The 18,074-nt window shown below is 37.2% G+C and overlaps 1 protein-coding gene across 1 annotated transcript in view; it reads left to right on the top strand.

The window, feature by feature from the left end:
- TENM1 (teneurin transmembrane protein 1) overlaps window positions 1-18,074 on the top strand; it is a 569,033-nt gene that overhangs the window by 384,117 nt on the left and 166,842 nt on the right. The window contains exons 12-15 of the mRNA XM_082446781.1: window positions 2,012-2,197; window positions 3,772-3,795; window positions 5,646-5,792; window positions 16,812-17,028. Of these exons, the coding sequence (XP_082302907.1) occupies window positions 2,012-2,197; window positions 3,772-3,795; window positions 5,646-5,792; window positions 16,812-17,028 (574 nt within the window). The remainder of the gene's footprint in view (window positions 1-2,011; window positions 2,198-3,771; window positions 3,796-5,645; window positions 5,793-16,811; window positions 17,029-18,074) is intronic.

Below are 18,074 nucleotides of genomic sequence, written 5' to 3'. Positions count from 1 at the left end.
ATTAGATTTCCTCCTATCACTCACTGCCCTCTCCTTCTCAGTCTCCTTTGATGGTTCCTCTTTTTCTACCTTATCTTTAAATCACGGAACACCTCAGGGCTCATTCCTTAGGGGATATCATCTGGTCTCAAACTTAAATGCTAAATACCACCTATATGCTAATGGTTGCCAATTTCATATCTCTAGCCCTGGCCTGTCAAATTCATATATCTTACTGCTTAATTGACATCTTCATTTGGCTATCTATACGTTATCTCAATGTTAATCTGTTTGATCTTCCATCTTATTCTTCCTTTATCCTTTTCCATTTTGTTAGTGGCAGCATTACCCACCCATTTGTTTAAGCCAAAACTTTTATTTTTCACTTTCCTTCATTTCCTGTATCCCCTCTTAAGGAATTCATATTGGTTCTACCTCCAAAATATATCTCAAACTGCCCAATGACCCTGTCAGGTGTAAATATTATTTCTTTCATTGTGTAGTTACACAAGCAGAGATTAAGAAAGCATGTTAGTAATTTGCCTAAGGATACGCAGCTTTTATGCAGAGGAATTCTTATTCCAAACCCTTTACTCTTTCTATGATATCTTGACCCTCAAAGAATACTTGTGAATGAATTAGTGAGTATATTGATCCAGATAGTAATAAAATTCATAATCATGGCTTTATCAGAAGAATATTCTCACCTACTGAAAAATAACTCTGCTATGGGCTTCCCTGGTGGCGCAGTGGTTGTGAGTCTGCCTGCCAATGCAGGGGACACGGGTTCGAGCCCTGGTCTGGGAGGATCCCACATGCCGCGGAGCAACTAGGCCCGTGAGCCACAATTACTGAGCCTGCGCATCTGGAGCCTGTGCTCCGCAACAAGAGAGGCCGCGATAGTGAGAGGCCTGCGCACCGCGATGAAGAGTGGCCCCCGCTTGCCACAACAAGAGAAAGCCCTAGCACAGAAACGAAGACCCAACGCAGCCATAAATAAATAAATAAATAAATATTTAAAAAAAAAAAAAAAATAACTCTGCTATCTATAGAGTAGAAACCTTTGTTACATATGAAGAGCTTTGTTACATGTAATATAGGGTAATACTTATATCATCATATGTCAATATCTATCAATATATAAAACCAGTTTCAGAATTTGAGACTATGAAAGATAGACAACTTGGCTTCCAGAACACCTTCTTTTTCATTCAAGGATATGTGGCCAATTGTACCCAAAACCTATTGCATTCTCTCGATAGGCTTTTATCTCCCTTCTGCTCCTCCAGCAAGGGAATTTGATGAAGAAACAAGCTAGCCAAACTTTTATTTTGGTTTTCTACTGTCATGATTTTATTAATATTCAGTGTTTCTCAAGAAAATGTCAAGGATACAGAAGAGAGAAACTGGGCAGAGCTAATAATACACCTTGATTATATTGGCTAAATATTGAATGGCATTTTGAGATAAGAAGACTGTGTGTTTTAATCAACCAAGAGTCACTTTAAATCCTTAAAATAAATGCAAATATTGTTAGTATGATCAGAGAAAGCAGTTGATTACTGTCACTGGCAGCTTTACCTCTTGTATATTATGAATTTTATTAGAAAGCTATCATCTTTCTGATTGTAAAACCCGAATGAAGTTAGGGCGCTGTGTGTTTTCCCCAGTGATTTCCTTGTAGCATCACAAAATCCCTACAACATTATCTGTAATCTTAATGAATGTTTAGTGAAAACCGCTTGACATTTGTTTGGCACTGACTTCATTTCCAAGCCTTGAATGCTCTTATCATTTTGTGGACTGCTCAAAAGCAACATGATTTAGAGTTTATTTTATACATAGAGATATAACTACCTTTTTTAACAGAGTTCCTTGTACATTCACTCAAATGCTAGAGGGCTTTGTGACATTTTGTTTATATATTTTAAATACAGGTATAGACTGAGATTTTGGTAATTCTAATGTGTTTTTGAAAGAGTAGACTCTGGTTGTAATAAATTATGTAAATACATCTTTGTATTCCCCACAGAGCTCTGTACCATGGAGTGTGGTAGCCATGGAGTCTGCTCAAGGGGAATTTGCCAATGCGAAGAAGGTTGGGTAGGACCAACATGTGAAGAACGCTCCTGTCATTCTCATTGTGCTGAGCATGGCCAATGCAAAGATGGAAAATGTGAGTGTAGCCCTGGATGGGAGGGCGACCACTGCACAATTGGTAAGTACCACCATACTTTGAACAAAGTAAATTGGATTAATTGAAGAAGTAAAGCAGTCTAGCAAGTCAATCACCAAGCTGTTTGTAGAATTTGAGGTGGGAAGAGGGAAGAAGTAGGAGGGCTGGCCATAAGTTTGAAAGTTTCCTTAACTGGGAGGTTTCCTGTTTTGTTGATAATATCTTACTTATTTCTGTGTCTTTTCCTTTCTCATTACTTCAGTATTCTTTATATTTTCTGCTTTCAAGTGCTTTGAGTTACTCAAATGAAAGATGATACATTAGAATATAGTGTCATTAGTTAATAAGAAAAGTGCTTTTGTTGTAAAGGTAACATTCACTGGCCATTTTTCCTTTTGAAAAGTATAGGTTGTTTTGGTTGAAAGCACTTAGAGGCAATTTCATTAAATGGGACTACTTTATCAGGGGCCATTCAATATCATTAAGGGCTGTCTTTAATGTGTATAAGGAAGACACTCCTGACCTGCCATCAATAGAACATCTGTGTTGAATTGTTTATTGGGTAGTATAGAGAGTTTGTACCAAGGCATCCACCCTCTCTCATCCCTTGTCACCAATTTCACTAATTTTCAGGCTGCTTCCTGGGAGAACACCTGTGGGTGTGAGAAAGTCTATGTAATAATTAATCTATCACGTGGTCTTCACACCATAAAAAACACTAATAATAATGAAAGTTTCATTTATAAAATACTTTTTTCTGAGAAAAATATCAAAGCCCTTGACACACACATGTATCTGCCACAAAGGTTCCCTGTATGTATACAGAGGGACAAATATGATTACCATTGTTCAGCTAAGGAAAGTGGGTCACAGAATGTTCCAGTGTCATTCTATGAGCACACAGAAAATTCATACAGTGCAAAAGCAAGCGTGGGCCTCTGGATACACAATTCATTGTTTATGGGCTTTTTTTCCCCTCTAGACTGTAATACAGCTTTCATTTTTAGGTGATTTTTGTTATAATGGTTGGAACCTGCCAAAGTAATGTATAATATATATAATATATATAACATATAATTTTAATAAACTGCATTACTACTCAACTACAGTCAGTCTTGTTCTGTGACTGTGGAAAATACTTAAGATTCATTAAATAGGTGGTGAGGGGTGAGATTCAGGTGCAGCTTAAGTAATTACATTCCTGCACTAGAGTAAGTTTATTGCCTTCACATAGGAGGATTTAAATATTGTCATGATTACCAAAGGTGGTTACTCCAGAACTCCCTTCTAAAGATATTACTAATAAGAAGTTCAAACTAGCACTCTTTCATGAGTTATTACTGAAATGTAAAAATGCAGTTCTTATACTTCTAATGAAATATGACACTTTTTTAGGAAGCCTAATAGAGTTTCTTGCAGAAAAGCCATTAATATCTTTCCCACAGAAAATATTATTCACAAACTACACAGGCCAGTGTACCAACTTCTGAGCTGCAGGCATTTCAGAATTCACAGTTTGCTGTTCTCCCAGGCAACAGATGGTAAACCATTAGTACTTGTTGTATAGCTTTGGTCTCCCAGAAATTCATTCAATCACTGTTTTCCCCCCTTTTTAGCTCACTACTTAGATGCTGTCCGAGGTAAGCCCGTTCTCTCTAGTTTTATAACAGAAAAATATTTTAAACCGAAAATATGCATGTGGGAAAGGAAGTGTTGGTGGGGTTTGGGTGTTGTTTGTTGTTGTTTTTAATGTTGGCAGTCTTACTTAAGTGCAATATTGTCAGGTTCATGCTGTAATAGACTTAAAAGTAATTTGCTTTCCCAATACCAAAGATTCATTTTTTGTCATAGAGTTTAATAGACTGATAAGCAGTTTTAAGAATTATTTTTCTTTGTCTTGATGTCGAGGGGTGTGTGTGTGTGTGTGTGTCTGTTTATATGACAGAGAGGTAATTATTAAATGAACTAGGTTTAGGTAGACAGCTGAACTTTTTCTCTAACATAACAATATAGCTTTAAGTCCGTGTAGAGTATCCTTACAAGGGCAGAAGAATTATTCCCCTGTTAGTACCTCATCATCCATCCCCACCAGGGATCTGCATTCGATAGAGACTGCAAGGGTTTTTCTGTCAAATTTCCTGGTGCCTTTCATTACCTCAGCCTCAGAAGGTTGAAAATGTCCTACTCAAATTATCCCTAATTTCTCTTTATCCACTGTATGTGCATGAGAATGGAACTAGATAAATTTCTTTCTTAATCTTATACATGTGGGTGAGGAATATATATATAATCTTTTCATATTTTCTAACAGCCATCTGTCATTTTATTTTAAAGTCTTTTCTTCTTCTGGTCTGTTGAGAGTTGCTAGGAAAACCATTTGCAAGAAACACTGGATTACTTCTACAGATTTAAAAAAAAATTCTTTTGCTTTTTATACTTCTGGAATTTTCTTTCAAAGACAGAAAATGGAAAGAATATTGATTGGACTCTCTCCTGTAAAATCCAGATCTGGTCCTGCATTGCTACTGGGGAAATTTCCAGAAGCTGTATGCCATTATTGCTCTCTCTGTTCATCTGCCCACTGAGCACTTGGGACATGCAGAGTTGCCCTTTGGAATAGCCTATTTCTGAACCACTGGTAGAAAGAGTAGGTCATCCCTGAGAAATTAAAAGTCTAAATAGAGACCATCGTTAGTGTTTGTGGTTAGGGTTATCAATGGATAGAAGTCATTTAAGCATTATAATTTCCTCTTGACTATATTTATCCAGTTATTCTCTAGAATTCTGAAAGTCTAAATTTGGTGTGCATTAATTCCATAAATATTTGTTGAGCACTTACTACAGGTATACTATTATGCTAGTTTCTGAGAGAGATACCAGATAAGTAAAAAAATCAATCCTTAGCTTTCAGATCAATAATAATCTTGAAGAGAAAAGCTGAATAGATGTAAAGCAACTGCAGCACATTTCTAAGGCACCATGTGGGCAATTAATGGTATGGTCTGAACTGTATACCAACATACCTAAGTCCTGAAGCAACATCTCACAAGGGAAAAATCAGCCCAGAGTAGCAGTAGTTAGGAGAAGTATCTCTTCATAGAAACTGCTGTCTTTTCCCAACTTTTTGGCCATAACTAGATACAATATCATCCATCCAGTTTTGATTGAGATGAGGAGATACCTTTTTCGAAAAGAAACAGAAAACATGTCTTGTCCCCATCATAGTTTTTATCCTGTCTGAATCAGAGGTTGGGAATTGGGTTTAGCATTAATAATGTTTAATTGGCTCTCTAAGGAAAAGCACAGCAGAGTAAGGGATAACAAGTTCCCTGGGAAGGTGGTATAAGCATGCAAGCTCCTCTTCCATTTATTCAACACCTCATCTGAATGGAGCCCAGATGGTTGGATTTTTCCCTCTAGGCAGATACATCATTGTTGGCCAATCCCATTCTGATGTCTCTGAATTTGTTACTCTCTGCTGTCTTTTCAGATGGCTGCCCGGGGCTCTGCTTTGGAAATGGGCGATGTACCCTGGATCAAAATGGTTGGCACTGTGTGTGTCAGGTGGGTTGGAGTGGGACAGGCTGCAATGTTGTCATGGAAATGCTTTGTGGAGATAACTTGGACAATGATGGAGGTGAGTCATTTATTAAATGTTCATGAAAGAAAGGAATAGCCCAGCCTCTAGCACAGTGATGACCAATCTGGCCAAGAGTGAAAATTAGGAATCCTCGGTATAAACAGTATAAAGTCATACTATTTTGTAAGTCTCAGTTTATTGAATACTTACAGTAACCAGGCAATACTCCAAACTCTTTCCATGTATTATATCTCATTTAATTCTCACAATAATGCTATCAGGTATAGGTACAATTTTCCCTGTTTACAAATGGGAAAACTAATGCTTGGAGTGGGGATGGTAAGTGACTTTTCCAGGATCACACAGCTAGAAAGTAACAGAACCAAGGTTCCAATTCAGGGCTATATGACTTCAGTTTCTGTTTTCTTAATTGTTACAACCATGCTGCCTCCCATATCTGTGGCATTTATTCTACTAAATTAAATCAACGTACTACTGTCTAAACTGTCAGATGCTAGTGTAGCTTGCACTACACACGTCGTGAGGTAGTTTTCTTTGTTCTTAGTTATTTAGAGCTCCCTCTTGTGTCTTTACCTTTTAGTACCACTTTACATCTTTCAAAGGACACAGCATCATGACAATTCACAGTAGAATATTTTACATTTAATTCAAGAGCTGCACATGTTTTAGAAAGCCATATGTGGCTCCAAGGCCTCAGGGTAACCACTTCTGTTTTAATCAAGCAAACAAAGGCATCTAATACATTGTACAGTCAGGCCTCAAAACAGCCAAATCACCTCTGAATGAGCCTAAAACAACAAATCCTCACTTTCCTCTTACTTTCTACTCAAGAAAACATGAAATTGACAAAAAATTTTATTTCTAATTTCTGTATATTAACTTAAAATGAAGTACGTTGTTAAATTTGACTCCTCAAGGTTTCTATTTGTGCTTAGACAATTATATGCCTTGTCATTTGAATCCAAATGGGGCTTAAAACAATAAGATAGCAGTCATCGTTTAAGCACCAAATTAGGTGTAAAAGTGTCCTCTTTTATTGTTCTGGCTAACAGTTTACCTTTAAAAGTTATAAGACCTTATGAATTTTAAGTAGAAGCACCTTTCTGATTAAGAGCACAGGGCTTTGAAGTTAGAATTTCTGGGGTCAAATATTAGCTCTGCTATGTACTTCTGGCTGTAGGGTTTGGGAAAAGTTTCTTGCTATCTCTGTGCTTCAATTTCCTTACCTTCCAAATGGGGCTGATAATAATAATAACTGTCTAATAGGGTTGTTATAAGAATTAAACAAGATAATTCATGTGCACTACTTAAAGGATGATAAACTACACCAATCAACGCACACGTGCACACGTGCACACAAACACACACACACACACACACACACACACTAAATTTAGGATAACAGACCATTTTCTGAAGAGACTGTTTACTTCCTATCTAAATTGAAATTTTTGTTGGGGAGGCCAGAGTGAGATTTTCAATTAAATGGTACACTAATCAACCATTTACTGGGCTTCTGTGGTCCGCCAAGACTCATTTTCTTTTTTTGTTTTTTTCAAGACTCATCTTCTACACCCATCATTCTCAGTTCATCATTTAAGTCCCAACTCAAGCCATATCTCCCATGATACCTCTGACATCCACCACCCCAATCTACCATGGTGTTTATCATATGCACCATATAATCAAGCACTAAATTATATCCTGTCTATATTGTTTCCTTGTTACGTGTTAAGTATGACCCAGAGTCCATAGTTTGATGCCCAGTATAATTACTAATAATATTAGCTCACTTGTATTCAGGGTTTACTATGTACAAGGCACTGTGCTGAGTCCTTTATGTGAATAATTTCACTTAATCCTCATGAGGTAGAAACTACTATTAACACTACTTTACAAATTAGGAAACTGAGGCACCGAGAAGTTAAATAAATTGCTCAAGATCATATAGAAAGTAAACGATAGAGCCAGGGTGTAAACCTAGGTGGTCTGCTTCATTCCAAAAAAGATTGGAGGCAGTAATGGAGATTTCTCAATTGATATATTGATTAAAATGTTATGCTCAGAAAATACATTAACAACCTATGCAAGTATAATTTCTTTCTTTCTTTCTTTCTGTATTTATTTGTTTTTGGCTGCGTTGGGTCTTTGTTGCTGCACACAGGCTTTCTCTAGTTGCGGTGAGCAGGGGCTACTCTTTGTTGCGGAGCACGGGCTCTAGGCACGTGGGCTTCAGTAGTTGTGGCTCGCGGGCTCTAGAGCACAGACTCAGTAGTTGTGGCGCACGGGCTTGGTTGCTCCGTGGCATGTGGGATCTTCCTGCACCGGGGCTCAAACCCGTGTCCCCTGCATTGGCAGGCGGATTCTTAACCACTGTACCACCAGGGAAGTCCCAAGTATAATTTCTGACTCAGGGTTGAGCTAAAATAAGTTTCCTGCTTAATAAAGTACAGCTTGATAAAAATAATTGAATAATTATCAAGCATTTTCTATGGCCTCAAGGTCACCTCAAGGGAGCCAAAAATGTTTAAGGAATGGATCAATTAAATATTAATGAAATAATGGATTATCAGTTTTCAATATCTGTGGTATATATAGATACAAAAGGTATAGAAGATGTTGCTGAATGTGTATTGACCTATGAACATTCCTTTAAAACTGTGTATCTATGTGGGAATCAAAAATCAAAGACCCTGATGTGAGTTTAGTGTATTTTTATGATTGTCTCTTTAGGGAGTAGCAGGGGGAGGCTCCTAGAGATATTCAATTACCATTTTTTCCTTTGGTAGGATTAAGATGATACTGATGACAAATAAATGTTTAGTTCTACTTTGACATGGAAAGATGGATTAAATAACCTCTGAAGGCCTCATGACTAAGATTTTGGACAATAAATCCATTTTTATACTGTTTAAGTAACATCCCTAAGAATATATTAAATGCCCTTCATTTGGTGGTCTCAGCTTTCCAGCTATCCAGAATGGCTGGATTCATTTCCAGCCATCCAGAATGATTGTATATGCCTAATGATTAATATTTGCATACTTGTTTGTGCATGTATGTGTGTGAGTTTTAACTAAATCAGAAAGTGCCAATTGAACCTTTTGGGGGGAAAAAAAGTGGTCCTAATTTTTTAAATGTTAATTCTTAAGAAATCTTCCCAGTCAAAAAAAAAAAAAATCACTTTCAAGCAGTTGCTTCAAGTAGCTGCTTCCTGATTACTCCATATCATTGCTGATACTTAAAGAATGGCAGGATTTTTTTTTTTTGCATTCTAATCAGCTTTGAATACTCATTAGTATTACTGCTACTTCCTGAAGCTTTGACTTTAGTTACACTCTGATTCAATGCATTGTGACTCTTAGTAACTAATTGGGCTCATTGAATATGTGGGTGACATAGGTCTAGGAACTACCTAAGAGCTCCTTGAATAATAAAAACAGAACTAAGAACAAATAACCCTTGGAATTTTTTCTTAACATGCAAAAAAATTGAAAACTGTCTTTTACATTGTATATTTAAGAACTAATTACTATAGAAATCACAAATCTATCAAATGTCTTGACCTCATGTATCCCTTTAGTCAACAAGCACATACCATGGACACAACCTTGTGCTTGGAAGAGGAGACTTAACCTTATGGTGACCACATTTTCATGTGTTCATCATGTGTCCTGATTTAGGGTTTGAAAAATATAATCACCATACATTACATGCACATACGAATTGACATGAGAAAAAAAGTTTAGACATTATATTAACTGAATCAGAATAGCTAAAACAAAGAATAGTGAGAGCAAGCTAGAACTATCAGATGTTAAAATAATATTTTAAAACTATGATAATTAAAACAAAATGGTACTGATGTAAGCATAGACAGATCAGTACAACCGAATAAAAGCTCAGGAACACACCGTGGTACAAATATTTAGGATATTATAAAACCAGCATCAAAAATCAGTGGGGAAAAGAAACATTATGAAATAGGTGGTGCTGAGACAACTATTAAGGAAAAAAAAAAACTTAGATTTTCAATTCATACCATATTCCAAAAGAATAAAATAAATAAAAACACTCCAGCTGATTAATGAGTTGAAGGCAAAAGAAAACTCAAACACAATTAGAAGAAAATATAGGTGGTAGATCTCAAGATTGGAAGGGACTTCTTAAACATAAAAGCTAGGAAAGAAACCACAATAGGAAAAAAATTATAAGTTGGACTTCATAAAAGTTTCCAACTTCTTTGTATTCTTTGGCTAAGTTTATAGACCATCCGACATCTATTTGGAGATACCAAAATCTGCATTGTCTGATATGGTAGCCACTAGCCACATATGACTATTTAAATACAATTTAAATAACATTAAAAATTCCATTTCTCAGTTGCACTAGCCACATCTCAAGTGCTCAACAGTCACATGAAGCTAGCGACCACTGTGTTGGTGCACATCTAGAGCATTCCTATCAATGGAGAAAGTTCTGTTGGATAGCACTGATCCAAATGTTTGACTCAAAGATTTATTTACCTTTCAGCCAAACATTTCAGATTGGGCACCCAATTTTCCATTCATTCATTACTACTTTGTGCTGAGTATTGTGCTTGACACTGAGGAGAAAATGTCAAACAAGTTTCTGCCTTCATGGAGCTTATGGTTTAGGTATTAAACAAGAAACCACACAAATAACTATATATTTACAATTGTTTAGAGTGCTATAAAGTTTTTAGAGTGCTATAAACATGTATAGCAGGACCTAACCAAGTCTATGTGGCAAGGGAGGCCTCACATGAGTCAGGGGAAGAATGTTCCAGGCCAGGGAAACAGCATGTACAAATGCCCTGAGGTGGAAATATACTAGACTCTTCTAGAAAGTGAAAGGTAAGTCATTGTGGCTGGAATACAATGAGTCAGGGAGAGATTGGTGGGAGATGAGAATATAAAGGTAGGCACTGGCCAGATTATACAGAACATTGTAAATTTTTAAAGATCTTCAGCTATCAAAGATTACATTTTAGTCCCTCAAGTCATAGAGGAAGGAAGGTGACTTCTGATACTGTGGAACGATTGTCACGGAGGTTAAAAAGATGTACAATAAGAGTGTTTAATTGAAACAGTCTTTTTCCCCCTGATCTTTTAAGTATTTGTCACATGTTTGTCCAAGCTTCTCTGATATAAACTCTTCCGGTGGTCTATATTCATATTCATTGGTAAAATCAATAAGTTAATTGCCTAAAAGAGAATGATCTTCCAGGAATCATTCTTCATAACAAGTCACCATTCATTAAGAACAATAGCTATTTGCAAGCCTGTTTTATGATGCAGTGTTTCTAGATCTAGAAATCAGCACCATGGGTGAATTATGAACACATATAAGCTCATGGATCAATAAGCCTCATGTTTTGAATGTCACCAGCATGCTGCAGGGTTTAATAAATAGGAAAATGAAATAGAAGGAGCAATGAATTGGTAACATTTGCTCTGTTTAAGGGCCCCTCTCCGCATTTACTTTTAAGATTTGGCTGGGAAAAAAGACCTGGCAACAGAAAGCATATTCCTAATTATTCTCTTCTGACCATACCCCCCTCATTTCCAAGGAAGCCATTTATTAGAAGATCATCACTTAGTTATGAGAGCCTAAACTGCCAAGTGATTCCAGATATGAGTGGAAGTTGGAACATCTAAACTCTATAACTCAGTTAACCCCTCTATAACTGGATCTGTCACATTATTTATCGACTAAAACTAGTAATACTTGACATCTTCCTACTTTGTAGTGGTGAAAATGAATGAAAATGTTTGAAATACAGTAATATAAAGTGTGTGATAAAGGTGTGGTATCAATGAAGAATCTATTTGTAACTTAACATATTTTGATGCATTAATTGAACATTTATTAATCTCTAGGTGTATTTATAAATGTCCTAAAAATAGGACTTTTAGGATATCCATTTATTCATTCAATAAATATTTATTGAAAGCTTACTTGGGGACAGGCACTATTCTAGTCATTGAGGAAATAGCAATGAATAAAAAAGACTAAATCCGTGTTCCATGGATCTTATATTCTAGTTTTGAGAGGCAGACAATAAACTAAAAAATTTTTTAAATAGTCTGATAGAAGATGGTAAGTGTTATGGAGAAATTTTTTTTAAAGCAGGTTAAAAAAGGATAGGGAGTGTGCGACAGAGGTGGCATTTTAAATAATGTGGTCAGAGAAAGCCTTACTGAGAAGGTGGCATTTGAGTAAAGACTTAAAGGAGGTGAGGGGTGAGCCATATTGACATTGGAGAAAAGAAGATTCCAGGCATAGGGACAGTGGGGAAGGGGGTTGTGGGATACGGTAATGGGAGGTAAGGTCAGAGAGGTAAGAGAGAGATGGTAAAGAACCAGACTGTGAGGAAGTAGGTCTTTGTCAGGACACAGGCTTTTATTCTGAGCAATTTGGGAAGCCATTGATGGCAGGTGGGAAGGACATGAACATTAGTGGCATATAAACAATTTACTTTCCTGATGCAGAAAAAGTAAATGTATAGGTTATAGCAATAACAATGATTTGGGCAGTTCCAGTAGTAAGTGCACTTGAACTTCTCCCACTTTCTTTTTACCAATACAGCAAAATACTAGGGTGAAAGTCAGCCTGAATAAATGAAAAAAGATGAATTAGAGACTATTTCCAAAGGAAATACAGTCATATTACCTTCAATGCATATAATGGCAACAACTAAGCTACCAGGAGTGCCTAGTAGAGGGCCTGCTTTAGTAAAAATTTATGAATGATTTGTAATGAGTCCATTGTTTGTAGGTTTCTAAAATGCCCGAGAAGATTTTGTTCAACTGAATCACTGGAATGATCAGCCCTTCAATTTCTTTTTCACTATTAATTTGCTTGGTAGATGCTCTATTCTATCGATGCTGAAAAGGTTAAGCTTCAGTCCAGCCCCTGTCCAAATGATAACAAATTCTGAATTTGTGAAATTCAATGAATAAAGATTTACTGTAGCATTAGTGTCTGTTTAGAGCCACATAGATTCCTACCTATCTGACAACCTAACCAAGCAGAGTTCACAAAATGAACACATTCTAACGAACTGAATATGCTACAGAAAAGTTAACTGCCCTCTGGCCAGTGATAAGGCAACTTAAATAGAAGTGAGTCTGAACATTTTAAGCTGCCACTGCAGACCATTGGCATCTACCCCTAGGACTCTATCCCTAGACTCCTTGTAGTCTGTACAGTCTATAATTTGGTTAATGGCAAGAGCTAACATTTATCGAGAGTGCTAGCTACTAAACACTAAGCACTATGCTGATATGATTATGATAGCATGTGATCCTTACAACAATTCTACTCATCCCATCTAGTAGATGAGGAAACTGAGAATCCAGGAGTTGCACTGATTTGTCCAGGATCATGTACATTGTAAGTGGCAAAGTCAAGATTAGAATCAAAGTCGTCTGATTCTTTCACCTTAACCACTTCATGTGTTCTAAATACTACATTGGTCAGGCACTTGGAGGTCTTACAGCCTAGGCCAGTAGTACTAGTCATACAGCTTGGATGGTGATGTCGGACGTGTGATTTGTAGTCAGAGCACTGGGTGTTAATATGACTCCCATATTTCTTCCAACCACATTCAGCTTCCCTTCCTTTATTTGTAAAATGGAGATGAGAATGTCTATCTAACAGCGTTGTCACAAGGATTTAGTTAAAATGCTACATGCGGAAGTACCTAGTGCCATACCTGACAAATATTAACTAATCTATACATGTTGCCAAATCCTTTTGGATAGCCTGCCATGGAACTAGCTGTCCATTTTTATCAAGGCGATAATATGGGTGCTGTCCCTAAGAGGATATATATTTGTAAATTCATTTTAAGGATTAGGAAAATGTGGGTTTTCCCTATATCGTTCATATTCCCTTGTCCAATCCTGCTTTCAACCAAGGGCATACATCTAGTAGGTAAAAGTTTAATAGTGAATGACTTGATCATGTACAGAAGAAACCAGTGTCCTTGACCTTCATCAACCCCAACTGAGCCAGCTGGCATAGTCCCTAACTGGCTGTCAAAGCTAGGATCAGTGAATGCCCTGTTTAGTCCTTCAAGACAATTTAACCTCCCTTTTATTTTGCTAGCTTTTATTTTTATTCCTTTAAAGGGAACAGGCCCTAAAAGTAAAATAAGCTAACATTTGATATGTCCATATCTGACACCTTGAGCCTGGCTGTCAAGGGTGCCACAGCTTCCAATTCAGGGCGATAAAAGAACCATTAACAGCCAAAAAGAAAAAAAGAAAAAGAAAAAAAGAAACCCACACAAGCAGTGTGATATCATTTGCACTTCTTCGTAACAGTCTAGACATACTGTATTGAGTGTTATCCAATGTGATAATTGGTAAGTAGATCTTTGCCCATGTACTGGGCTTACCTATGAATTATAATTCGGGGGTTGCATACCATTAATGGTCTGCTTGCCTGCAGCCTTTCTAGATTCAACAGAAGTCTTGCTGTTCTCAGAAAACAGAGGTCTTAGAGGGTCAGCCCTGTATAATAGGCAATTAGTGAATATGAAACATTAACTTGGAATTTATAGCACATAACTAGATGAGAATGTGAGTCCCAATTTTGAATTGGCTCTGTGTTTAGTTTTAGAATCCAGTTTTGAAGATCGTTTGGGCATTACTATTTATTTAAAATCTACTTCTTTTCAAAAATAAGTTAGAATTGTGTGGTTGACAGGTCGAAACCTGTGAATGCCCAATCTGATTATTACTACTGCATTTGCTGCCAATTGAAAGATAAAGGTGACTGCCCATCTGAAAAGCAGTTTTTCATTGTTTAGTATATTGTGCATCAATTCCAGACATCAGAAAACTGTTTTAATCAGATTGATATTTTTGCCAGCTTTCCAGCGCATCCAGATGTTTAATTGGCAGAGTAAAGAGATAATGTGCTAATAGGAGGCTGAGAACAGTGTATTGGAGAGAGAGGTGATAGTGGCATCTAAAATCTGTAGAAAATCTGTTAATATAATTTGCTGAATGAGGGGAGAAAGGGGAGCAGAAGGGAACTTCTTAGTGAAACTAATCCACACAAAAGTTATTCATCAGTGAAAAAGAAATATGTATACAGAGAAGTAAAAATCAGGGGCAAAAATACACTGAACAAACAGGGTAGGCCAGAAAGCAGCAAACTGCATTTTAAATCAAAGTAGTGTCTATGGTACAGGGAATTTGAAAGGACCTCATGTGGGGAAGAATATTTCCAGGGTGCCCTAGCGCTACCGTTCCAAACGCCTGCTCTCTTGGTGTTCCTGACTTTCACTGCCCCCAGCTGTGGTACTTCCCCCTCCAGCTCAACAGGGGCAGCCATGTAAAGGAGAGAGAGCGAGCAAAAGAGCTGCATGAAACCGGTGCCAGTAACTTTCATCATCAGCCTTAAGGAGCAGGTGATCCATCTGAACCTCCCTATTCCACTGCAAGCCAAGAAGATGAGCATCTTTATATTTACCCTTGTTAAACATTTGAATTAGAGCTACTGGTCTGCTTTAAGGACCATGGAAGGGCTTTAATTTTTTTTGCTTATTGGGTGTGGAATGAAGTGTCCATATGCTCAAATAATCACTCCAACCCCTTCTCTTTGCACGTAATTCTTATAACACTTATTGCAGGTTTAAGAGTCAGCTCTTTTATGCACCTATTCCTCCTACTAAGTTCTGAGCTCCTAAAAACAGGGAAGGGGTTCTTTTTACCTCTTTCCTTCCCCAAGCACCTAACACAGTGTTGTGCACCTACAGTCAGCCCTTCGTATCCTCAGGTTCTGCATCCTTGGATCCAACCAACCACGGATGAAAAATATTTGGAAAAAAAAGAATTCCAGAAAGTTCCTAAAAGCAAAATTTTAATTTAGTGCATGCCTCATAACTATTTACATAGCATTTACATTGTATTTACAACTATGTACATGGTATTTACGTTGTATTAGGTACTATAAGTAATCTAGAGATGATTTAAAGTATACGGGAGGATATGCATAGGTTATGTGCAAATACTGTGCCATTTTATATAAGGGACTTGAGCATCTTCGGATTTGGGTATCCACGGGGGTCCTGGGACCAATCACCCGCGGATACCAAGGGACAACTATATCAGGTTCTCAACAGTCTCCCCTCCTCCTGTAACCCCTGTGTCCCACATCATTCCTCTACCAAAGAATGAAGCTTTTATGTGATTTATTTGTTGGAACAACCATGGATTCAGGAGTCTGGAGTAAATGGTGAAGGCCTAGGAAATGAAAGAGAGCCATTCATCACTATATACTGAAAATCTCTTAGTATTTGCTTCAAATAACTGCAGTTAGGAACAAGTAAGCTCTAGTCACTTCTACAGATTCCTAAAAAAGTGGTTCTGAAAATTTAGTATGCTTCAGAATCACTCAGATTAAATATGGCATAATCCTGGACTCTGAAGAAATTCTGCTTCAACAGGTGGGACTCAAGAATATACAAATTTTATAAACTCCCCAGGTAATTGACTACACATTTGAAAATCACTGCCCTGCTTTAGACACTTTGTCACCATCAGAATACCAGCTTCTATTGTGGGAATTAGGAATAGACAAGTATATTGGGAGAATTTTTTAAAATACAAATTCAGGTTGGCAAGCATTTGTTAATTATGTGTTCATAAATGTACATGATGTGAGAAATTCAAAAAAATTATAAGAAATAGTTGCAATCCCGGAGAAATGGTCTTGCTGAGGAAGAAAGAAACTTCAAAAGAGTGATAACTAACAGAATACTCTCTTCAAATGCTAAACAATGTAGTACTGCTGGAGGATTCAGGAAAGATTTATGAACAAAATAGTTTGAATTTCACTGGTGTGCCATGTAAATTCAGAGTGGGTGGTAATTCATGAGAGACATGTGAATTTAATAGATTCTAAACTCAAAATGTGGACCGTTACCTTTGGCTATATTCTGGATATTTCTCCATTCGTGCATGTTATTAACTATGTTGTTTCTCTTGACACTAAATTTCAAAAATTTCTTTTCAGATGGTTTGACTGACTGTGTGGACCCCGACTGTTGTCAACAAAGCAACTGTTATGTAAGTCCTCTCTGCCAAGGCTCACCAGATCCTCTTGACCTCATTCAGCAAAGCCAACCGCTCTTCTCTCAGCACACTTCAAGACTCTTCTATGATCGAATCAAATTCCTCATTGGCAAGGACAGTACTCATGTCATTCCTCCAGAGATCTCATTTGACAGCAGGTATATATGTATTTATTTTATTCCTTAATGAACAGTGGTCATGTTTTTCCTTAACCGTGAAAGGAAGATACACACACACAAACACACACACACACACACACACACACACACACAGACACACAACACATGATGTGTATTATTCGTAGTAAGGTATAAATGGGGCTTTTAATGACAAAAACAGAAGTATAATTTACAAATTTATTGTTCAGCTTCCGGATTGATCCCTTGAAAAATTCTTGAATTTCAAAAGCCAAATTTTAAGTTTTATTCCATGGTGTAAAATGTTTCCATATGAAAGAGTTGGGTGAGTCTGATGTCCCAATGTGAAATGCAAGACTTGTGAAAATCTGTCTTCTAGGGAAGCTCAAATGCGTGAATTGTCACTAAAGACCTGAGACCGAAGTCCAACCCATTCGATGAAGAAATTTTAAAACACTAACTTACTTGTTTGAAGTGTAATAACATGAGTTTGCTCATTGTTCTTCTCAGCTGCATCTTCAGCAATGATTTATTTTAGTCATTAGCACTAGATATAAGTAAGTCACTGAAGTCAACATTTCTGATCTCTTAAAAATGTTCATGCCTTGTTCATGCCACAATTCAACATGTTTAAATATTATTATTAAACTATAAGGATGTTTATCTCTCAGAATAGAAAGTCCAGCAGTTGGGGGGTTTGGGGGTTGGCTGACCTAAGGGTTCAGTAACATCATCTAGGCCCCAGGTCCTTTCCATTTCTCTACTCTACCATCTTCAGCATAAGCTTCATTCTTAGGTTGGTAGGAAGATGGCTGTGGCAGCTGCAGGTTCACTTCAGACACAACAAGGACCAAAGGAAAAAAGAGAAAAATATTCCCCCAAGCACGGAATATAAACTCTTCCCTTCACTCTGTTTCTCATATTTCACTAGCTTCTAGACTATTACAAACAGAACTTAAAAAAAAAAAAAAACAAACTTGGGAAATATTTGTCCAGGAGCTCCTGTTTACATCCCACCCACTCAGTTGCATCCTGGTGGGTGTTATCAGGCTCCAAGAAAAACTCGG

The sequence above is a fragment of the Balaenoptera physalus genome (assembly GCF_965194825.1).
Source record: "Balaenoptera physalus genome assembly, chromosome: X".
NCBI lineage: Eukaryota > Metazoa > Chordata > Mammalia > Artiodactyla > Balaenopteridae > Balaenoptera > Balaenoptera physalus.
Note: the sequence above shows the minus strand (reverse complement) of the source record. Positions and strands in the feature narration are given on the sequence as shown.